Raw genomic sequence first — 25,019 nt, forward strand, 5'->3', positions numbered from 1 at the left:
CTCATCATCTGATGGGAACTGGAACATCAGGGATTAGGTTTGTGGGAAAAGCTGCTCTGTGAATGTCAGAAAAAAGATGGGTTTGATTTATTTGAAATCCCACAACCTTTGAAAAGTGCCTTGGTTAGTGTTTTCAGAGCTTGCACCATTTGGGAAGGAATGGACATCACCTTGCCAACAAAGGTCCGTATAGTAAAAGCTATGGTTTTCCCAGTAGTGATGTATGGAAGTGAGAGCTGGACCGTAAAGAAGGTTGATCGCCGAAGAATTGATGCTTTTGAATTATGGTGCTGGGAGAGTCCCATGGACTGCAAGAAGACCAAACCTATCCATTCTTAAGGAAATCAGCCCTGAGTGCTCACTGGAAGGACAGATCCTGAAGCTGAGGCTCCAATACTTTGGCCACCTCATGAGAAGAGAAGACTCCCTGGAAAAGACCCTGATGTTGGGAAAGATGGAGAGCAGAAGGAGAAGGGGACGATAGAGGACGAGATGGTTGGATAGTGTTCTCCAAGCTACCAGCATGAGTTTGACCAAACTGCGGGAGGCAGTGGAAGACAGGAGTGCCTGGCGTGCTCTGGTCCATGGGGTCATGAAGAGTCGGACACAACTAAATGACTAAACAACAACAACATGCTGAAAATCTATCCAACCTTTCTCTATCAATTAATGAGAAAAGAAATTGCATCCAGAAATTATCAAAGGGGAGAGAAAATATTGGTGAAATTCTCATCAGGTGAGATTCAGCGTTTTGGATGTGCTAACCTTATTTTTAAAGTGGTCAATGGGTGTTTGTGCGTTCCTTCCTTCCACACCAGTGAGCTGCACTCTGCAGTCTTTGGGAATGCTTCAATCAAAGTCCAGTGGAAAACACTCAGAAATTTGGGCAGCCAGGAAGATTGCAGAGAGCTAGAGAAATGTTTACTCGAAAGAAAAAAAGTATGCTTCGTGCCCTCAACCACCTCACAACAATATTGTAAGCTCAAAGCCCCGCACTGACCAAAATTCTGAAGAAATTCTCAAATGCCCTAAGAATGGAGCAAATAAAGAAATGAAGTTGAAGCTTTTTTTTTCCACAGAGGAAGAAAACTTTTGAGAAACTGGAGGGCAGATTTCAGCACAGTGCTAGAAATAGCTGCTGCTTTATTTTTACGATCTTGTACTTTCAAACACAAGGGCCAGGCTGATCATTCTCTTTTCAGTTCCCCACAATGGATGCCATTTATGCTAATGGATAACCGTAACTGTGCCTCCATTAAGAACTTGCTTCAAGAAAGAGTTCAGGTGTCTATAGGCAGCACATAAAATACAGTGTGTCTTGTGGGGAACAGAGATGAAGACCTTTTGGTCCAGAAATGAAGCAATTGTAGTAAAAAAGAAAGCTGTCAACACAGAGGTGTTAAGGGCTTTGCTGTTGTTCTTCATCTGATGTTCCATTCTGCACCATTACACCTAATAGGCAGATATTCTGGGTCTTTATTTCATGCACTTGCTAATGTTCTTTGGAAGGGACTTAACAAAGACATAGTGAAGCAAACAGAAGTCCTTCATATTGTTGATATTATCTGATGGGATACTGAGAGATTATTTGGCTCCAGGTCATCATATCACTTGAAACTTGATGATCACTGATCCACAGTTGTTTCAGGCAGTCTACAGTAATTATTTCAAGTGTAAATTCAGATGAGAAAATGGGAAATTATGCACAAAATGACTACCCAGGGGAGGAAGATAAATAATTGCCACCCATTATTTCCACATCGGGAGACCTGGTCAAAATTACTGTGTAGAGCAAAGAAAGGCAACATTTCTTCCTCCTCCCACTCTTGTCCAGAGACAAAGAAAAATAGAGATCCCATAATTAAAGGTGCCCCCCCTCCCACCAGAGGGATGTGCATGAAAGGGGATTAGGAGAAAAATAACAGGACTTGTTTTCTCATTTTTTGGCTAGAGGAAAGGGAAAGGAAGGGCTCTAAATCAAATATTTAAATCTGAAAGCTGTTGTTTAGACCAACGGGGAGTCCACTGTTCTGAATGCAAGAGATCAGGGGCCCATGTAGAGTTTCCAGTGCAAAATTTCAAATATAAGGGGTACTGTGGAGTTGCGGCATCTGTTCCACAGTTTTATAGAGCTTTAGTATTCTGAAACAGGCAACAGCAGTGATAGTGTAGTAGAACTTGGATATTTTATTATGAGAGTCACTAATTTTTTACCTTTTAAGAAGTACCTGTAAAATGTTTATGTGGACATCTTAAAAAGTAATGTGTAAATCATAGACATGCCAGGGACCCAGGATTGCCTATGGCTCCCTACTGCATGTATCATAGAGTGGCAAACCTTAATTTACTGCTGTATAATGTGAGCTGGCCCTTAGAGACATCTGATAATCTTAAAGCTGCACAATCTTGGGATTGTTAAACACTTTGGACACAATCCAGCCGATGTTAAGCACTTTTGTGCCACATAAGAGAATTATGCACATAATTAACTCATCTGTTGAAATCAACGGGATTTAAAGGTGCTTTAATGGATGTACTGAGCAGTGTGTCGTTTTCTCCCCAACAAGCAGCCAAAAGGAATCCAAAGTGACAACTGTTGCCATCCTTACACACCACATTTGATAATATAAAATTCCATCCCTTAGACTTTTAATATCTTTCCTGTGTTCCTGCAGCCTCAGAGCAATGAGAAACATCCAACTTGGCAGCAATATGTGGAGACGGGGCAACATTTTAGAAAGTTGTGTTTATTCTGGTGTGTTTATAGAGGCATAAGGGTGGATAATCATGGCACACAGGCCCAATGTAAGGTTGCCACTTTTTCAGTTGTTAAAACCATTTAATCAAGTAAAAGGTGTCCCCTGTTTAATCAGACAGCAGGCTTTTCAAAATATGTCACCCATACAAATACTTATGAAAGCTGCAGATAAGGAAAAGGCATGTCCCTTTTCTCTCACGTAAGAGGGAATGCCTCTTCTGCAATGATGCTGCCTTCAATACGTGTGTGTATTATCTAAAGAATGGTAGGGGGAGAAAGTATGCTTCTTTGCCTCAGAAATATTGGATGGTATTCTGCTAAGAAATCAGAGATGGATTTCCACTTGCACAACAGGGTTTCCCCTCTCTCTTTCCCTCATGTGTGCCCCATACCATCCTCAAATCTACTCCAAAGGGAACCCCTAAAGAGATTTAGGTGTGGTGTTTGGGGACGAGAGTGGGAGAACATTCTACTGTGCAAGCAGAAATCCTTGTGCTGACGCAATGTTCCCCTTAGCACTATCTTGGGTTCTACCCACTGTTTTTTAACCAGATACAACTTTATGCAAACTTTAATAGATTTAACTGCATAACATTTATTCAGTTGGCTTATAACTCTAGTTCAAAACTGCAAGATTCTGAAACTAAAACCTGTCTCACCTAACAAGGAGGCTACTGTGGTGTAGTGGCTATAGAGAGAGTGTCATACTAGGGCTGGGGAGATGCAGATTCAACCTCCCCTCATCAGCCATGAGGTTCACACTGGGTGTCTTTGACAAATAAATGTAATAAAGAAAGAAAGAAAGAAAGAAAGAAAGAAAGAAAGACCCTCTAGGGCTGCTTCTAAATTGGTATTTTCACCTTGACCATCATGTGGCGTACAGAGACAATCCTCATTCTTCCAAAACCTCAGTAATTTCCAGTGCATTGGTCTGATCCTCAGGCCCTTGGTTTAAGCATCTAAGTCATCATAGATCTTAAATAATATATATGATGGTGACCTACATCACACAACAATTTGCATGGCAAACATGATGGCAATGAAGATGCTGTCTAGGGGAGGTACTGCATTGTCCCATATAACACTTTGGGATATATCTTGGGGAGAATACTACCTTGCTGGGAGACGTATCAACTTTTTTGTGCAAAAAGCTGATTGAATCATGCAGAAAGGGCCTTAGGAATACCACGCCAGATGGGATCAATAATATTTTTCATTCCTTGCTGGGAAGCTACACATGCCAGGGTTTCTGCCCCTCCTGCATTAAATTCTAATGTTTCGTGGCACTTGTTTGAACGCCAGCAAAGGCAGAGAAGGGGAGGCATTTGGACCACTGCTATATCTTGGCTTTTCTCTTTAGAAGCCTTGATAGACCATGGGTGGATTCAGATGAACAGCTAACCTCAAGGAATCACTGCTAGTATAGATGAGTTGACATGTTTCTGTATCTCAGTACAGTGGTACCTCGGTTTATGAACTTAATCCATTCTGGAAGTCTGTTCTTAAACTGAAATTGTTCTTAAACCAAGGTGCACTTTCCCTAATGAGGCCTCCAGCCACTGGTGCCCTTCCACTGTTTGGCTTCCATTCTTAGACCGAGGTAAAGTTTGCAAACTGGGACACTACTTCCGGTTTTGCGGAGTTTGTAAACCGAATAGTCCATAAGCAAGGCTGTTCTTAAACCGAGGTACCATTGTACAGCAGTACCTCGGGTTACAAATGCTTCGGGTTACAAATGCTTCAGGTTACAGACTCTGCTAACCCGGAAGTAGTACCTCAGGTTAAGAACTTTAGTTCAGGATGAGAACAGAAATGGCATGGTGGCAGCGGGAGGCCCCATTAGCTAAAGTGTTACCTCAGGTTAAGAACAGTTTCAGGTTAAGAACAGACCTCTGGAATGGATTAAGTTCTTAACCAGAGGTACTACTGTAGTGAGATTGTAGTTCTATTGGTCAGGTATGCAGGTAGCAGTAGCCGTGGCAACCCTTAACTTAAGTTGAAGAGTAGGGGATTAGCCTTCACAAAATGTGAAAGACATTACTTCACCTCATGTACACACAGAATTTCTCTGTGAACTACTGTTCTGGCCCTTTTGTCTGGTATAACACGTAAACACCATGCTTCTTGTTTTGTTGTTTCATACCCACTTCCAGACTTCTGTATTTTGCTTCTGGGAAAACAGCTCAAAAGCAAAGCCACATTGCTTAATCTGTGCCATACTTGGCCAGGGCAGGCCAGTATCCCCGACGTGACTCTGCTGCAAGCTTTCTCACGGTCTATGAAGAGAAAAAAAGGCTGCCAAAGTTTGCTGTTTTCCCAAGGAGACTGCGATGAGGTTCGTGGTCACACTTGCGGGAACCCTAGACTATAAGATGATGTATCCAGCTGCTGGGTTAGAGGTTTTACTGCTGCAGATTGAGTCTGGGGTAGGAATGGGAGGAAAATGGGTTCAGTTCACATTTAAAGGCAAATCTATCAAATTTGTACTTAACGAAGCAATATGAGAACTGAAACACAGCCGTCCTTCGAAATTCAGACTTTCAATTTCAAATTTTGCAATGCATTTCTCTGTGAACCAATGCTTTTATAAGGTAAAAGTGTGCATAAAAATGAATATATTGGTGAAATAACATACAGAAATAGATTTTATTAGGAGAAATTGCTTGCAAAAATATGTACATTAGTCAAAACTGCAGACGAAAACATATTTCTAGCAAAAATTCATACTAAAATGCTGGTGAATCTTCATAAGGATTTTTTAAAAATTGCGGATTGCTTCAGAAATATGGAGACCTGAATTTAAGATTGGAAAAATAAGAAACAGAAGTATCTGAAATTGGTGGCTCGATCCATCCCTAGTCCGGGATATTTCCTTCCCCCTTTTTGTTCAGCATTGTCTGAAGGGGTGGGGCAGCAAACCTTTTTAGGCACTTAGAAACGCTGACTTTTTCTTCTTCAGCCCCAATGCATTTAACCAGCTACCTTTCAAAATGGAATACTGAAGCTGTTGTCCAAATTTTACTTTGGCAGCCCACAGGGGAACATGAGCAAATTAGTTCCACCGTCAGAAGACTTCATTTATACCAAAGTCAGGATTTGCTGTCCTCAGCCTTCCTCTGACCCCAGCGCTTCCCTGTACTTTCCACGCAGGTGATCCAGCTTATTAAAGTACAACCAAACAGTCAGCCTCAAGGAAATGGACAGAGTCCTTTCTAAATACATTCAGGCTTTGGCCAAAGAAATCAGCAGTAAGAGCCACAGTTCTTCCTTCAGTCCCTTTCCATGGGAAGTATCTTTAGGCCAGGAAAAAGGGGGGGGGGGGGACGAGAATAATGCTGAGCTGCAGCCTCTGATTCCCAAACCGGGAAGATTCAAAATAAGGTGATTTGTATGCAAGATCTTGAAAGTGAAGCAGTGCTGGCCATTCTTAAACAGGAGTTTTGAAATTTGGTTGCTAGATTTCCCACTGCAGATTATTATTATTAATATTTCACAATCATCCATTGTATGCTATTGGTGTCATAATGAGAGATTAGCTACTGATGCTAACTCAAGAGAAAACCCTCAGGTCCTTTTGCTGAAAGGTGTGCACAGCAAAAGATAAGGAACCAGTTATACTGGCATCTTATTTTAAAATTAATACTAGCTGCCTTTAAGCATTTGGAGGTGCCTCAGTTTTCCTATGAAAATCTGGGTGCCAGAAGTGTTTATAATGGAGCATTTAAACATAGGTTGGCACAAATGACTTAAATGAGGGATAGAGAACCTGGGGTTCCCCACATATTGCTAGACTGCAATCATCATCCCCGACGACTGACTGTGCTGGTTGGGGTTCATGGGAGTCCAATAATACTTGTAGGGCCACAGCTTCTCTATCCTTGGCTTAAAAACATCAGCACAATAATACATTTTTTTGAATATAAAAAGTTTAGTTTTGGAAATCAATATAATGTGAGATGCAAACAAAAATAAACAAAGAATATTAAAAATCTAACCAAGAGATCAACTGTGTTTTCAAACGGTAGAAAGAAGCAAGGGACGTGTTTCTGTAATTATAGGGTACTAGAATTTTTTAAGCATCCATTTTTCAGAGCCATGTTTGGGACATCAAATGCAGGCCAGCAACTCTCATCTGCTTCAGCTCTATTGATATTAGGAACCAACTTGTTTCATGAGCAGGTCCATAGAAGGAAGCAGTTCTGGGGAACACCAGGAGGGAACTGAAATGCAGGGCAGCAGCAACCATGTTGAGATCAGTTGCAGTTAAGGGTTGCACAGTGTTAAGTGAAGTTTGTTTGTTTGTTCCAGATTCTTATGACATCATTTTATAAAGTTTGCAGAGGCAAATATGCCAGTACGTGTTCTCTGAGAGAACAAATGAAGCAGAATAAAGTCTATTCCATTATTATAGCAACACATAGGACACAAGCTGGGTCAGCATATGAGAAGCCAGAGTCCTGGTTTTTTAAGGAGTAGGTCAGCAAAGGGTGTTCATCACCCACAGTGATTTGGACCAAAAGTTAGCTACAAGCCTTCCCATAAGTTTTATGAGAGGGGAATTGTGAAAAGCCCATCAGAGAAACTATGCTAATTTAAGAATTCCTTTGTTTCCCTGCAGATGAAGTGTACTTTGAACCAAGATGTTACATCGCTAGATGATTTTGAGCAGACTACCAAAAATTTCAGACTTCCAGTTGCATAACTTTAGAAGCAACACAACAAAAACTCTTTCCCAGATACATTATGCTATTAGAAACCCTAGTCTGTGGTAACTCACACAGAGATTTGGTGCTGTGTGTGGTTTTATGCAGTTATCTTGGTGTATGCCTCATGGGGTGCAGTAAGTAACTGGCTCCTCCCCCTCAAACCACCACTTTCCCTTGACTCCAGTTAGCAAGAAGCAGGGAGGTTCTAATGGAAGCATCTGCCCACATCAACTTACCCTAAACTGTGGAGTGATCAGGTAGAACCAGAAAGGGCAGTGGCTGCTTGACACCCTCCATGGGATCGTTTGGCAGGAACGAGGAAATTTGTCTAATATTCACAATACTTTCTAGGCTGATTTCAGCAACAAATAGAAACTAGGGTGGGGATGAATGATCTTTTGCCGTGAAGAAGAGAAATATCTGTAAGCTTAGATTGTGACCCCAAAGTAAAGTTCTGGGCACTCTTAGAAATTGGAAGCCTGTTACAGCAAAGTGGGTCACATTGCTTCCCCAGGACTATTGTGCAATGGTTAAAATGTGCTTCTGGCGTTCGAGGGGTAGGGTGATTGTTTCAAAAGGCTCTAAACATCTGTGGAGATCATTGGAATGGAAATCCCCCTGCATGGGCGGTATGCAGTGGCTTAGACACATAAATGGCTCCACGGAACTAGTGGCCTTGAGGCTGAGTTTTGCGTCACACCCCTTTTCCAAGGGGTGACATGTAGGACACAGGGGATATAATTAGGTGTCCCCATGGTTTGTGGTCACTTGCCATTTCTAATTGTCAGTTCTTATTTTTGGGCAAATTATAGGTTCCTCTCTAAGGAAAAAGAGCCAGTCTTTGTTGATACAATCCTTTTAATATATATATCCCAAAATTGCTTTTCACAAATTTTGATATCTTGGAAATGGCCCCTTCCTGTTTTCAGTTATACAGTGGTACCTCGGGTTACATACGCTTCAGGTTACATACGCTTCAGGTTACAGACTCCGCTACCCAGAAATAGTACCTCGGGTTAAGAACTTTGCTTCAGGATGAGAACAGAAATCGTGTTCCAGCAGTGCGGCAGCAGCAGGAGGCCCCATTAGCTAAAGTGGTGCTTCAGGTTAAGAATAGTTTCAGGTTAAGAACGGACCTCCGGAACGAATTAAGTACTTAACCCGAGGTACCACTGTATATGATAGGTAAGAAATGGTTTCTGCGGTGAATACCTAAAAATAAGTGGAGGCAACGTTATTTTTTAATGAATGATGGTTAATTATAATTAGCAACCTAATTACAAGCGACCACCTGAAATTTGCTATAAAATTTGAGAGTGAATGAATTTGTATTGAAAAGTGAGCCATCATTTTACAAGGGCATATTACGATCATCGGAAATAGGTGGAGTCATTTGTGCTTTTGTAATTGCTTGTGCTGTTTATTGCATGGACTCAGCATACAGTCTGACAGCTGGTGTTGATTCCCAAATGAAAACTCACGTCTCATTATTAAGGCATATATGGTTGCAGAAATAAGATGGGTATATTGCTCAAGCGAGCATCTCTACAAAAGATTTCAGTGGGTAGAGCTTCTGCACACACCCTGCGGACATCTGGAAGCAGTGGCGTAGCGTGGGGGTGCAGGGGGGCCGGCCGCACCGGGCGCAACATCTGGGGGGGCGCGCTCGCACTCGCAGCTCTCTGCCCCTACCTGGCTCACTCAGGGTTAGGGGGCGCAAATTACTTGCCTTGCCCCGGGTGCTGACAACCCACGCTACGCCACTGTCTGGAAGGCCTCAGGCCAGTGAAGGCTGCCGAATGGCTTCTTGTTTCTTCTTCATGGTTGCCATGATGTATCCCGCTCTCCACACACCTCTAGTATTATTTCCTTACTTACACCATCACTCCCGCTCCTTGCCAAAAATGTTCTGGGCACAACCCAGCCAAAGATAACAACTTTTAAATGCCACCGATCTTTGATGGTAGATACTTAAGCATATTTTTCGTTCTATGGATGGTGCCTATTAGATTTAAAGTAACATTAGTTTGCTGAATTTAGAGTTGCCAGGTCATCTTATGGTTTGATCCTGAGTTTTGCAATTTTACTCTCCTTTGCAGTATCTCCAGGAGAAGTAGCGTGGGGGCGTGGCTCAGTGGCAGAGCACGTGCTCTGCATGCAAAGGGACCCAGGTTGTTTGGCTGGCATCTCTAAACCTCTGCCAGAGACCCCAGTGAGCTGCTCAGTCAATGCTGATCAGGATGGAGAAATGGTCTGAGCTGGTGTAAAGCAGCTTCCCATATCTCTATATATCAGATGAGAGGCAGAATCAAGAGGACACTCTGTTTTTTGTTTCCCATTCCCATTCTCTTCATTCTAAAATTCAGCTCTCTCCCCTTTTCCCATTATGCTCTTCTTTTTTCTCTCTGTTTGGGTGATAAACTGAGAGGTAGACATCAACATCATAAATTTGTTTGAAAGCACAATGGAAGCAGGGTAATTAGCATTTTGGACCGGAGAGAAGCTAGAAAGAGATACTTGAGACAACACACACACACACACACACACACACACACACACCTGTCAGGTGACTACAGCCTTGGTCCTGCTGGAACCATCCTTGGTCTTTAAGGCTACAATCCCAAGTCTGAGGACCAGAACATGGCAATCCAAGATGGATTGTACTCTGTGTTTGCAAGAACTCAAATATAGAGTTTAAAGTCAAGCTTTTTTAAAAAGTGAGCAAATTCAGTGATTTATATGACATTTGCATCTCTGTGTTATGTGTATATCAAGAAAAAGTATATGTGCAGCTGTAAAAGAACACTTTTCCCAGTTGTTGGTGAATTATGTTTTGTTACACATAATAATCCTCTACTTTTGTGAGTTATGGTAGACTGGAAACTGATATTTTTCTAGTTTTATACTAGTTGGGGAGACTGTTGTTTCCTTCCATTCTGGTAAGTCAAAATAAGTACTGTGTTCAAAATGGGACACACACACACACACACACACCTTTTAAATTGAGATATATTGTGTCCCTTTATATGAATTAGTGGTATATTGAATAGGATGCTTGTTTCAGCATTTTTCTCCAGAAAGTGCAGGATATTAGAAGTCCTTCACATCCTTCAGTGCTTTTCAGATCTCTGAGTATCCAAGAAGCAGCCCAGTACAGAAGCTCTTGATGAGTAAATTCAAAATGAATGCAGAAAAAGGCATTCTTGGTATACGGTTCATGTTGTTCTCCGACATCAGCATTTGCAATCCAAAGCTAGGTTCCTTTTGTACAAACAACTCAATTTCCTCCCTACCCCCAGTTGCGAGGGCACTCTGTAGGATAACCTCCCCTGCTTTTCTTCTTCCAGACTTGGGATCTGTTGATCTGGACCAGTTTGATGGGCAGACATTAGGTGAAATGCTCAGGCACTACCTTCAGGAGCTCCCTTGCCCCGTGATTCACCCAGCAACTTACAGTGAATTACTTTACATAGTTCAAGGTAAATGCCTGCTATTTCCTTTCTACCATTTTAAAGGCTTCATATTCCAGAGTTCTGTTGTGTCACACTTTTCAGGAAATCAAGGGAAAGCTGCCTGACTAGATGCATCGGACTCAATCCTATTTTATTTTCAAAGGGGCTGCAGTTGGATAGTAGTGTTATAACTTTACACGTTTCTCTCTTTAAATATTGCTGTGATAATTTGAATTAATGTGTGGAAGCCTGTTGTGCTCTTGTATGCATGGATCAGTGAGGGCTGTTGTGATTGAGGCAGCAACACTCTCACTAGTGGTTTTTAGTCTCTGGCTGCAGTAAAGATGTGGTTTGATGAAGGTGTTTTAATTTATTGATCACCTGCCTTTTAATGGATTAGCTTATTAATTAATCAGTTGCATTTAAATAAAACTGCATAAAACACAGTATAGGTATATTTTACTTAATGTAATGTAAGATAAATTACAATCTACTTGATGTAATACAGCATAAGATAATTTACAATCTAATAAAAATCACCACTCATTGTTAAGAAGGAAATACAGTCTTAATGTTTTTAAACCCATAATTGCAATAAAACACCAAAACAAAAGTAACATAAAAAAATAAACCAAAGAGCTTTAGTTTTCAGAACCACTAGTTAAAGTTAGCTCCCACTGATCAATCAACTAAAGCTTGAGATGATTGATCTGCCAGTTAAAACGTGCAACTCTAATGCTGACTTGTATTAAAGTCACCCCATCCCAAGCCAACTGATAATGTGGATTTGGCAGATAAATCAAAATGAGATCTAGGCCTGTCCTGTACACAGTTCATGCTGCTAATGAAATGAGATGGGGAGGGGCTTTAACAGATGCAGTAGTAGGAATGCTGTGTTTTTCTTGGGGGTGGGGGGGGCGGAATGAGCATTGAAGAAGAAGAAGAGTTTGGATTTGATATCCCGCTTTATCACTACCCTAAGGAGTCTCAAAGCGGCTAACATTCTCCTTTCCCTTCCTCCCCCACAACACTCTGTGAGGTGAGTGGGGCTGAGAGACTTCAGAGAAGTGTGACTGGCCCAAGGTCACCCAGCAGCTGCATGTGGAGGAGCAGGGAAGCGAACCCAGTTCACCAGATTACGAGTCCACTGCTCTTAACCACTACGCCACACTGGATTGCCCTTCCTTCCAGCACATAGCTTGGCTCAGTTCTTAAACAATTATAGCTCAGTGATAGAGCATCTGCATTGCAAGCTGCACGTCCAAAGCATCTCTAGGTAGGGTTGAAAGAGAGCCCTGCCTAAAGTCCTGGAGAGCCACTGCCCCTCAATGCAGACAATACTGAGCTAGATGGTCTGGCTTGGTATAAGGCAGCTTCCTAGGTTTGTTCCTAGAATGTTTTGTTGTTCTGTTTATCAGGTTGCCTGGGTAGGTCCACCTCTCGTCTACTCATAGGGAAATATATTCTGAACAGCGGGAGTTAATGCGTAAGATGTGGTTGTGGGTTAGTATATGGAGGAGCTTGGGACATGCTATTACATGTATCCTTCTTCCACCTTTGTAAAAGAAAAAGAAGCAGGGGAAAAACAAACTTGGGAAGTTGCAGGTTTAAGCAGAATAATGGCAGGAGAAGGAGGGCTGTTCCACCACTTCTCCTCTGGCCATTTCTCTGGTCAAACTCCCAACAAGGCATTTATTTCCCCCCTGCAGAAGAAAGTGCTGAGCTTTCCATTGTAGGAGGCAGTGCATAAATTCCCTTTATTTTCCTTCGCCACCAGGAAAAGCAGCGTGTCCCAATGCACTGGACGCTATTGACAATTATTTCTTTTAAAATGTGCCAAATAGCTCCCTTCAGGTGTGGATTAGATAACTTTTTGCGTGTGTTCTAAGAACAAAGGAGGTGGTCTTGGCAAGCTTTCACGGCTGATTTACCTATTATTTAGATTTGCACCACACTTTCCTGCCCTGATTCAGTTTCCATTTATTGCATCATCCCTGCCCTTTCAAAGAAATGAGATGGCAAAAGTAAAGTAACAAGGTGGAGGCTAGGCATGTCTCTCGTTCCAGTTCCATTCGAGTTTAATAGAATTCCTGTGCTACAAAGAACCAATAAAGGCAAAATCAATTTATTAAATGTAACTCCCCTGCCTGAAGCTTCTGTGCTGGGTGCGGGGCTGTGCAGTTGTTGGCTTCAGACCAGTGTTGTGTTTTTCAGCTTGCCTGTGTACATGTTGCGTGCTCCAACTTAGTGCATGAGCATGTTGATAAGTGGTGGTGGCGGTGGTGGTGGTGACAGCCAACGGCCAGCTGAACATCAATGTTGTTGTGCTGGAGACAGCCAGGAGTTTATAGCGTTGGGAGAAATTAAGAAGGAGACTGGAAACTGTAAAGAGCCCTGTCCAAATTCCAGTTCACATTCTTCCTATTCTTAGTAGTCCGGACACACCAGGAGACATGGTGCTGCTGCCTCAAGCACTGAAAAGGATATAAGCTCAGACCGTGTATGTTACTCCAGGCCAGAAGCCCAAGTGGCTGCCAAGTCCCTGTGATACTGGCCTAGAAAGAAAGTGTTATTGTAATTTTTTGGCTGAGCTGCCTGGTAGGGTTTTAACTGCAAACGAGTCCTTTTTTGGCTTTATATGGGCATAGAAAAATCTCTGGGGCCTTTTTTAGTTTGACAAGTTGGAAGCCCCTCTTCGTTCTTGTGGGGTGTTTTTTTATTCTCCTCCTCTTCCTCCTCCTCTTCTTCTCCTTGGCCCTATATATAAATAAGTTTCTGTGTTTAGATTTAGATTTTACTGGAATTATTTGTTGGAAGCATCAGGCCAAATACTTGAAACTGTGAAAGTTAAAAGAAGCAGAACTCAGAAGAGGAGACTTTGACTTTTCGGTGATCAGCAGAAGAATCTCAGCTACTTGATTCCAAAGCCCCTGTAAAATGCATGCATTTTTAAAAGAATGCTATAAAAATAATAGCTAATAATAATGCTTAATGATACTTTCTATTACTGTAGACCTATAAGCAGCAAGCCTCCTAAGAACCCTCGTCTTCATCTATCTTATGTGTTCTGCCTCCTGAGAGATGCCAAAAATAATTCTCCAATTTACAAACCGGGAACTTAGACCCAGTATGATTAATGACATCCCCACATAAAATATGATGAGAAGAGACAGTTTGCCACTTACTTTGTATGCATTACTGGTAACCATCTCCTAAAAATGCATCTGTATTGTCCATCAAGCATTGATATAGACAGTTCTAGCTCACACTGCTCTGAATAAAAATCTACATGTATGAACCCACCAAACCAAAGAAGGTTGCTGCTGTAACTTTTGTCAAAGCAATTCAACTGTTGGAGGGGGAGCCTGGATTCCTTCCTTCCTTCCATTTTCTAAACAGGTGATTGCTACTGGTCCAAACTGACAGAGCCAAGAACTTTTACTCTGTGCTGGGCCTGTGGTCCTGATCCAGCAAACAGGAACTCTGTTTATGATACTAAGTGCTGGATGCAGAAATACAGCATGAGCGCTATGCCAGCATCCATTTGCAATCAACAGGAATGGATCCAGAATCTGGTAAGCATGCAGACGCCTGCTTTTTGCCTACTGAATGCTTATTTTGGATCATTTCCTTGCCCTGAACCAGTTAAGGGCAAACAGGTATCACTTCCAACCCGTTGTAATTTTGTGATCATTACTACTGCCAACAGATTAGAATCAAATTTGACATATATCATCTTTGTTCTGTGCACAGCCATTTTAAAGTGCACAGCAATTTTAAAGGTGTACCTTATATATTACTTATTTTGGAAAAACTCTGCCAGAGCTTAGGCATGTTGACTCAAGCTCCATAAAGCTGAGAAAGTAGAAGCTAAGGCCAACATCTTTGCAGAGCGCCCTTGGGTCAGTGATGTCAGAAATGGACAATGTCACTTCAGCTTCACACCTTGTGCTGACTGTGGTTGGTAATAAAGTATATTTCATCAACTGAATACATACCATACAGTTAAAACTCACCCCCCCCACTACCACAATAATTCTGGGAACTGTTGTTTGCACACCACACAGTTACAATTCCCAGCACTCATAACAATCTACAGTTCCCAGGATTATTGGGGGGGGGTGCTTTAAATATATGGTGTGTACACAGCCTGTGTCTAAACAGAGTTCCTTAAAGTTCTTACAGCAAGGTGGAGGAGAATTCCAACTGGAACCCTACAAGTGCATGCATGCAGAGTACTGAACTCTGATTATTTTCCAAGTTGCAATACGTGTCTCCGAGTCAAGACAAATACACATCTAGTGATGTGAAGCTGTTGCAAGAGTTTAGTGCTCTTGCTGTTGCAGGTTTCAGGCATATGCTCAGCCCATAAATTTGCTTTCAGTGCCAGAACTGAGTTTCCAGGTCTGTTACACAAAAATTCAGTCCTGGATTATTATTATTATTTTCCCACATCTCCCTTTCCCCTCCTACCAAACTTTCTTAATCTCAGCAGCCTCATTATTCTGTTCCTTTGTGGAGCACCACCAATCTAATATACGATTCCTGTGTGGAAGGAGAAAGAGAAGAACATCACTTCACAGACCAGCAGTAGGACTGGCTTATGTAGTTACAATTTGTTCCATACCACCGAAAGCTGCAGTTTTCTTCCTGCATTCCCAAGGTCTTTCAAAGGCAGAATCCTTTCAGCTGGGTCCAGCCAAAATACATTCTTTTAAAAATGTGGTTCCAACATCCAAATGTATTTATATGCACCTAAGCCAACATTTGGATACAAATTTTTTCCTTGTCCAGAATTTTCCTGCTAAAATTGTCTTAATTATTGTAATAACAAGGCTCCATCCTCTTCCCAAGGAAGATGAAAAACTATTCCTTCCTAATATCCATTAAAGATCCAGTCAGATGAAAGCAAATGAGCACAGGGAAATGCTGTGTGAAGCATTTGCAACGTGGTACCACTTTTGTTTCCTGAAAGAAAAGCTGGCAATGATTCAAGCCAGCAGACAAATCTGCCTATAGTTGGAACCCCTGGTTTCTTTAGCCAACCCAAGAAGACTGTGGGTTTGCCATGTTAACTGGAGAGCAGGGGCCTAACTTCTGGTTGTAGGTCTTCCCAGAGCACTGCTGCCTGCTACCTCCAGGAAAACCTAATGGGGTCTACCAACAAAGGAGGGTGACTACCAGAGTTCACTGCCTAAGAGCCTCTCAAATGTGGAGCCAACCCTGAAAGTGCATTTTCAGCCAAGTACTGCCATCCTTTTGACCACATGCTGAACAGAAGCTTCTGCACTTCACCACAACAGAGCTGCTGTTCTGTTATTTCTCTAAAAGAGAAGATAGCAAAGTTGATTAGCTATAGATTTTATTTTATTTTTTGTTCTTGTTATCTTATGCAGTCATGCACTTCTCCCTACCCCTCAACCCACTTGACGCAGAGAAGTTGTGAAACTTCCGTAGAACTATGGGGTTCTTTTCTTTGGTAATTCTGGAGAATTGAGAGCTTCATGCCATGGCATGTCTCAAGTGAAGCTTTCACAATGGGAGTACTGGAGGCCAGACTGAACTCAGACAAGCTTTGGGTTATTCTTATCCCTCCCCCTCTCCCTTCTTTGGCTCAGCCAATTTGAGTAACACAAGAAGTGCACACAAGTCAGGGATTTCCCTTCTGTTGGATTAGCTGGCACCATAGGCTATTGTTTCACCCTTTAGCCTAGGGCTGAGCCCAACCACTGTGGTCTGGAAAAGTAACCAAAACCTCTTTCCCAGGAGTGGAAGTTGTTTATGGCAGGGTGATCACAGCTCTCTCATGAGAGTTCCTAACACAGCTCCTGAGGGCCAAACTAGACACGATGATGGCAGTTCCATGTGATCCAAGCATGGAATTGCTCCAGTCATGCGGAAAGAAAGGTTGGGTACAATTTGAATAGCAAAAAAGGGGGCATGTGGATGAGACAGCACTGAACCCTGCGCTCCACATGCAACTTGATTCTCCACAATCCCTCTCCTGCAAAAGTTCTAGTATCAGAATTTTAGTGAAGAAAACAAGTCACTTGGGATGAGAAACAAGGTGAATTAAGTGACAGGCAGGGAGAAGGTTCTGTGTTTCTCATCCATGCACACCTTCTGCTAGTCAAACCCAGGGCCAGACCAATGCAAAGGACAAGACGGCGGCCACCCACCCAATTCCACATGCAGAAGTTGACTTGTCTGACCGTTGAATGTTACTTCAGCATTGGCACTAGGATGGCATCCCCCAAGGTTCCTGAAGGTAGCAGGGGCTGCAGGACCCTTTGTGTGGCACAGAAAGCTTCATCTTCCAATAGAAGGGGATGCTGCTTCCCAGAATTTGGTACCTGAGGTGGTTTCCTCATTCCACCTAATAGTGAGGCTGGCCCTGCTCAGACCCCCACCTATTTCTGTGTAATTGGGGCAGTTCTATATGTTTCAGCATACATGACTTGCCTTGGCACATGTCATTTGGCCTGCCCTTTCTAGAATGGGATAGCTGGTAATTTGTGTTAAGAAACAAACAGTACCTGTCAGGGTAGAAATATGGAACTAATTTATTACCTAGTTTGGCCCTCAGCAGGTCTTAAATGTAGGCAGGTTGTGCAGAGTGGCTGGTTGCAGGAGACTGGAAAATCTGGTACCCAGGAGGCGCAGAGCAACATGGACATAGTGTTTCAAGTAGCCTCCCAGCCTTATTCCTGCTTTTCATAGACTTTGTTGGCTCACAGCGATGTTCTCACAATGAGGTGAGAAAATACTGCAAATACTGAGTATCTGGAATTCCCCTGGCGGGCCACAAATAGTCCAAGAACAGCATGTGCACCGTACGTTATGCAGGTCTGCAAATTTGTGCAGTCCCTTTTTATCCAGATCAACATATTTTGTCCTATGCCTGTTTTAGCCATAGTTACACAATCGCTTTTGCTTAATGCATTGTTTTGGCCTTCTGCACTTAAATGTCTGGTGTCAGCTTCCCTCAACCTCCCACATTAGCATGGGCCGTGCTTTATTCCACCAGAACCCACCCACCCACACAATACACATTGGAAATAAGTCTTTTCCCTGCCCCAAACTTTTCCAGAGTCAATTGCTCCATTATTTTTTTACATTTCATCCCGGACCTGCCCTTGAAGGAAGTGCAGCACTGGGATTGTGTATCTCTGCTCCCACATTACTTACTCCAAAGGAAATCAAAGGGTGTCTTCTGCCCAAGCAAAAAAGGAAAAGGAAAAAAAGGACTTAATTAGAAAGCAATTAGTTGGCCTTGCTCATTAAATTACTTCAAAGCAGAGCCATCTCCCCCTGCCCCTTCTTGCTTTCCCCACACCTCTCAGCCAAAGAGTTCCTAAAATTCCACGGTGGCTCTGATCTCTGTTCTTTTTGGAACGCAGGAAGGACGCCAGCGCCAGCAGAAAGGGGAGTCAAACAAGTGTTTCCAGGCGAGGCATTTAAAAGTGTCCTTTCGGGAGAGAATTTGAAATTAAACTGGTCTTTTTAATCTTCTGCCACAGAGACTCGGGACTTGGCTGCTGCCTTGCATGCTTGGGTAATCGCTTGGCCTGGCTAGCGTTGTGCCTTGCATGTGGGGCTGCCCTTGATAACAGTTGGAGATTCAATAGATCACAAGTGGTTCAAAGGGTTATTTATTTTATCTTTGTTTTCTGGTCCTCCTTCCTGAAGAGAATTGTGTGGCACGGTGCACAGAAATGTATGGCCATTGAAAAATCCAGGAAACTCTTAAATCGTGCAATTGCCCATTGGGTGCGCTTTATGTATGGCCGAGTCATCTCTCGTGACCGTATCTGGATTGGCAACCAAGCCTTGTACCCGAATGATGGGGTTCATCTTTCAGACCAAGCGAATGACATTTGGTTAACTAGCATCATCAGCAGCATCAGGGATTGGTTACAGCTGTGAGGGTATTGGCGGTGAGCCCCTTTTGGGCTCGGGTGGCGGTTAGGCATTGGAATAATGTGTTGTGGTGTCGAAGGGCTAGGTGTGGCCATCGCCTGCGCCTTCAATTTTTGGGTATTCCATTAAAGGAATCCGGCGGTCGTGTATTCTGTCCGATGCCTGCGTGGCGGGAGGCCATGGCACGACCCTCGGTGACATCAGGGGAGACATTATAGTTGGATTAGCATCAACAGGCTCCACCTACTGGTGAATAAACCCCCCTTGTTTTTTAGACTCACCCCTCTCCGAGTGGGTGGAGTCAGCTGACGTAATCCAATGCCTAAGCCAATACCTTTTCACTTGCTGTAACCAATAAAGTTGTGGCCTTTTCTTGCCCATTAACCTTATATCACATGTCCTTGTGTTTCATTCCACTGCGCGGGGTACGAGTCCTCGAACCACAAAGACTCTCCTCCCTGCAAGAGAGGGGAGTGGTTGTGGCCGAGAGCTGGACTCCGCCTCAGGCAGGGGGCGCCCACACCCTCGGCCAGGCACCCAACCAGGTGCCTTCAAGGGGGGGCGTGTACAGCAGCCTAAATTGCTGCGGCGCCAGCCTCCAGCCCTCACTTTTCATCGTCCCATCGCGAGTCACCCACCCTCCACTCCCTTAGAGCAGGGTTCCAGTTTTCTTTTGGCCTTGCTATGGACCTTAGATTGGTCGCCCTGGTTGTTTGGGGGGCCTGGTAGGAATTTTTCCATTTGGCATTAGGCTTTTTGGTTTTTTCGCCTACCTCGTAGCAATCGTCACAACTTTCGTGGTATTGGTGGGTAGGTTAGGCATTGGAATAATGTGTTGTGGTGTCGAAGGGCTAGGTGTGGCCATTGCCTGCGCCTTCAATTTTTGGCTATTCCGTTAAAGGAATCTGGCGGTTGTGTATTCTGTCCGATGCCTGCGTGGCGGGAGGCCATGGCACGACCCTCGGTGACATCAGGGGAGAGCTTATAGTTGTGGCCTTTTCTTGCCCATTAACCTTATATCACATGTCCTTGTGTTTCATTCCACTGCGCGGGGTACGAGTCCTCGAACCACAATCACTTGGCCTGGTTAGCGTTGTGCCTTGCATGTGGGGCTGCCCTTGATAACAGTTGGAGATTCAATAGATCACAAGTGGTTCAAAGAGTTATTTATTTTATCTTTGTTTTCAGTGATGATGAATTTATGCATCCTTGCTTTTTGATTGGTTTGTTGATTTTAGCCATATTTTTTTCTCTCTCTGCACCACCTGGATAGTTTTTTCCTTAATCAGTTGGTTTATGAAATTTCTAAATAAATAAATAGCTGCATTTGACCACAGAAACCATATCGCAGCAATCCTGATATTTTGACCTAAATTCAAGGTGCTGATTTTTCCTTAAATGACTTGCATCTAGGATATAAGGCATGGCCCAGTGTACCTCGCTGGCAGCTGCCGCCATTTTCATTGGTGGGGAAATATTTCACGTTCACCTGCAAACATGTTTCCTGAGCCAAACAGCTATTATACAACTGCTGTCCCCAGGGGCAGGACGAAGCTAGGCCATCAAGCCTTTTCCTATTTGCTGTAATCAGATAAAATACGGTAAAATAAGGAAGCAGTTCAGTACCAGTGTAGCTCAGCTAGCAATAATTAGTGTTTGTGCAGCCATGTGATTGCACAAAATTGGAAACATGCAAGCAGGACGCAGACATCATTTTAGCACGCAGGGCATATTAATGTTTCCGTAAACAACGACCCTTATCTGTACGAGCCCCAGTGGGAGGAATTGGAAGAGTGTCTTCCTTGCAAAATCTGAAAAGGCTTTGGTGCTTATACTTTTAACCACAAATAAAAGTTGAGAAAGAATGGTTTGGAACTGACCTAGAACATCTGGCCAAATACCCAGATTTTATGAATAATGCCTTTCCATTGTTAAAAAAAAAAATCTCTGAGGAAAGTGGTTGGGGACCATCACTTTTCTGCTTCTGATTTAGATCAATCCTATGACCCCTCCCCCCCCCCAATTCCAGGCACCCACTGTATTGGCACTGCACCAGTGAAGTATTGTTACGGGGTTGGTCTAAATGTCCTCACAGGATCCCTTCAAAACTAGTGGCTCTGGCTGTAAAAGATCCAAGATTAACAGTATAAGGAACTGGTTTTGCAAGATCTTTGCCTGTGGCTTGTCTGCTACATTTGTGTATGGGCCAGAAAGATGGGAAGATGACTCACCCCTTTGTCCTTTTCCTGGCCAGAGTGTGTGTGTGAGAGAGAGTGTGTGCGTGCATACAAAATCTGCAGCTCTGGAGTTAGACCAAGTGGATCCTGAGGAACGAACGGCAGAGGGCTGAGCTGCTCTCTGTTGGAAATTGTGATGGTGCTGGCAGGAATTTGATGGCAAACAGTGAATTTAGGGGCACCTGTTGGGGTGTCTCATGCTGTGAACGTCCACCTATCATCATCTTGTTTGTTTGTAAATCAGTGCAAATGCTACAAAACTCCTGAAGTCTCCAGTTCCTAAGGAAACAGAACCTGAGTTCACACAGCACCCCTGATGTTCTCACCACTCAGCCTCAGAGAATTGGAGTAGGGCGAGCATAACAGTATATTGTTACATGCACCCCCACTTTTCCCCAATTTCAGGGGGCACAGTACTTACAGTACAGTACAGTACAGTACAATATAGTACTTACACACAGGTTTGGTTTCCTTTGGATGAAAAGATCACTGGAGATTTATGGGGTGGTGTTTTGTAATATTTATTTACAAATATGCCACATTGAGCTTAGATGGTAGCAAACACCCCAGCAGCACAATCCACAGTCCCAAATCAGAACTCCAGAGAGAGACAGCTTTGAAAACCAAGGCTCAAATCTAGCCCTCTTGCCTCTTTCTCAGACCTCTTCAAAACTGCAGTCTTTGTTTCTCTCACAGACACTGATCTTGCTTACATCATCCTTATCTGGGAGTGGGGGTGCAGAGGGAGAGAAAGCTGTACGCTTTTTGCCAAGATAGCTCTCACCTTCTGGAGGAATCTCCAGCTGCTTCTTTGTCATTTTGGGCCGTTTACCTGTAATTTTCCTTACAAAAACCAAAAAAGAACTTGACAACTTTGCCTCTGACTATTAAAGAAGTTTCAAGCAGCTCTTCCAATTCCATTAACCCTCTCCTGTCCGCTCATGTGACCTGCTCTCCCAGCAGCAAAAAATCTAAACCATGAGGACAGGAGAAACAAAAACTCACTTAGCAAAACCGACAGTTACTCTCACTATCTCCCTGGCAACTCTGCTGCCACCCACCAATTGCAGTAGCACTCGCTGCTTTAATTTCACCATATTGGCCGTGCAAGCAAGGCACCACCCAGCCAGCATGTGGCTATGGCCAGAAGGTCAGGATGATGTTAGAGAATTCACCCAACGCCCCCTCCACCACACATAGTCAGGCTGTTGGGAACAGTCCGTGTGCCTGGTCATGGGCAGGAGGATTTGTATGTAGAACCCATAGTTGACCCAGGAGAAAGGTTGGAGTCCTGCTGTAGTAGCAAGGAATCTGTACAGACGGAGCTTAGGCTACTGCACACAACACTTTTGCACTGGGTGTCTGTGCAAAGGTAGTAAGGGAGAGGGATGGTGTGGTGCCACGTTGCAAGGGCAAAGCAAACAGCTTTGAAATATGGCTGGTAAATCCAGGAGCAGGTAAATCCAGGTTGGCCCCTGCCAAGGGTGTGGAATATTCAAGGGCAGTCAAACCAAAAATTCAATGTTTGCTAGATAGGCACATGATAGGAGCTGAAGCTCTCAGAGTTTTCCTGTATGTTTGCTAGAGAGAACTCTGTGAAACACTCCCACTGTGCCCTGACAGGCAGAGCCATATTTAATGTTCTTACCCGTGTGGGCACACTCCTCTTTTTTTTTCTTTTCCTTTTCACTCTTACTTCTTCATCTCATCCCCAAGCCCAAAATGTGAGAACTGCTAAGTATGAGCTACAGCTCCAACGCCACCTTAAGCTAAAGCATGTCTTTGAAGAGCCAGTGTGGTGTAGTGGTTAAGAGCGGTAGTCTCGTAATCTGGGTAACCGGGTTCGCGTCTCGGCTCCTCCACATACAGCTGCTGGGTGACCTTGGGTCAGTCACACTTCTCTTAAGTCTCTCAGCCCCACTCACCTCACAGAGTGTTTGTTGTGGGGGAGGAAGGGAAAGGAGAATGTTAGCCGCTTTGAGACTCCTTAAAGGGAGTGAAAGGCGGGATATCAAATCCAAACTCTTCTTTGAAGCAGGCCCAAGAGGGGTTGGGCGCACAAAAATTGTGCCTCTTTCCACTCTGGCTCAGAGTGGCTAAGAGCCTATCAGCGTGCTCCCTGGGCCACTTCTCTGGGTGGCCAACATCTCCTTGCCAAGGACAGAAGGGACGTGTGTGTGTGTGTGTGCGCGCGCGCGCTGATACAGCTCCTTGCTAAGGGCACAAGAGAGCCTAGGTAACTCAGTGGGGACAAGCAGTGGAATAGGAAATAGGAGGTGAGATTGAGTCCCAGGCCTGGGAAATGCACTTATATTTTGGCTTTTCTGCCAGCAACCGTAATTTGGGAGGGGAAAGGAACTAGAACTTAGGACCCCTGTTCCAAAGAGCAACGCCTTAACACACAGCCGCAGAAGTCACACCAGTGAATTCTTTGTAGGTCCCTAGGAGCCTTAGCATTTGCAAGTTCCCTTCCATAAGATCAGAAGAGGTGCCTGCTGTATCAGGTCAATGGACCCACTAGTCCAGCATCTTCTTCTTCTCCTCATAGGGGCCAACCAGAGCATAAGAGCACTCTGCCCTCCCACAGTTTCTGGCAACTGGTATTCAGAAGAATTACTGCCTCTGGGAGTCAGAGCATAGCCACCAGGGCTAGCAGCCAGGGTTGACCCACCCACAAGGCAAGTTGAGGCAACCAAGGCAGGTAGCAGGATCCACGGGGCAGCAGATCCAGCTGCCAAGGAATGCATTTCCCACTGCTGCTCCTGCCATAGTGGCAACAACGACTGCAGCACATTCCTTGGAAGCTGGGTCTGCCTTTTCCTCAGCAGCCCTCCAGTCCTGCCTCTACAATGGCCTTTTGGGGAATAGGAGGCACTGCTTGTTCTCCTCCCACTCCTAGGGAGGAAATGGTGGGGGCTGCCCTCTGGGGTCTCCTGGGTTCTGCACTCAACTGGTGTGATTCAGAGTGGACCCATTTCCCCACCCCTCAGCCTTTGATTCCCACCTCAACCATCAGGTAAGGCTGATTTGATACCCCTGCCTTGTTCCTGAGGTAGATCTTTACTCATCCCACATTCCCTGGTGGAGGAGGTGCCATTTTGTGGTTTGCCTCAGGTGCAAAAATGTCTTGGGCCACCCAGCTAGCAGCCTTATCCTCCATGGCTCTGTCCAGTCCTCTTTCAAAGCCATCCAGGTTGGTGGCCATCTGCCTCTTGCGTGAAGAAATATATGTTATCAAGATGCCAAATCAACACAAACACTGATTGCACCTAGGCTGGTGTTTCTGGTGGCTACCTGTCTCACACCTGTGCAACCCCCTTTCCTTAGATGCTCATCAAAATCAAAGTCTGAAAATAGTGCTGAAAATAGACATCGGTGCTGAAATCTGAAAAAGAAAGCACCAAAAGTCCAGTAAAATACTGAGTTAAACGTGGTGGCTAGTTTAAACAGTCGTGTTTTTGAAGGAATCATGTTTCCACCAATAAGTTTTATGTATTGCTATGCCACCAGCAATCTCATAATATTTCAGTCTTTTTCTCTCTTTTTTGAACTAAGAATTCTGCATTCTTGTGATATTTTGACCTGAGTTCCCCCTTCAGACTGGTGTTTTATTACGGGTGTATTCTGTAGGATGTTCTCAACACAATAGTAGTCTCCCCTTCCAAATGCTGAAACAAACAACAACAATCAAAATTTCATGTCACACGCTAGTAGAACAGAAAAGAGATGTAGTAAGTTGAACGGCACGTGCGTGTCTTTGGAGCCTGAATTTGAGATTTTAATTTACTTTGCGTATTGTATTTTATTTAAGGCATTAATGGATCCCCATCCCTGCAAGCTGCCTCCAGGGAACGTATGATTCAGACGCCTTCTCTGTGCTCCCCCACCCCTCCTCTCCAGGTCGTGAGCATTTTGCAGCAAGGGACATTTTGAAAAGTTAAAAAAA

General features: G+C 43.8%; 1 protein-coding gene across 2 annotated transcripts in view; it reads left to right on the forward strand.

Moving 5' to 3' along the window:
- The window catches only part of PIK3R3 (phosphoinositide-3-kinase regulatory subunit 3), a 243,370-nt gene that overhangs the window by 54,577 nt on the left and 163,774 nt on the right, over window positions 1–25,019 (forward strand). For both annotated transcript variants that reach the window (XM_053392565.1, XM_053392566.1), the window contains exon 4: window positions 10,812–10,943. In XM_053392565.1, the coding sequence (XP_053248540.1) occupies window positions 10,812–10,943 (132 nt within the window). The remainder of the gene's footprint in view (window positions 1–10,811; window positions 10,944–25,019) is intronic.

Source organism: Podarcis raffonei, chromosome 6, assembly GCF_027172205.1.
Source record: "Podarcis raffonei isolate rPodRaf1 chromosome 6, rPodRaf1.pri, whole genome shotgun sequence".
NCBI classification, from domain to species: domain Eukaryota; kingdom Metazoa; phylum Chordata; class Lepidosauria; order Squamata; family Lacertidae; genus Podarcis; species Podarcis raffonei.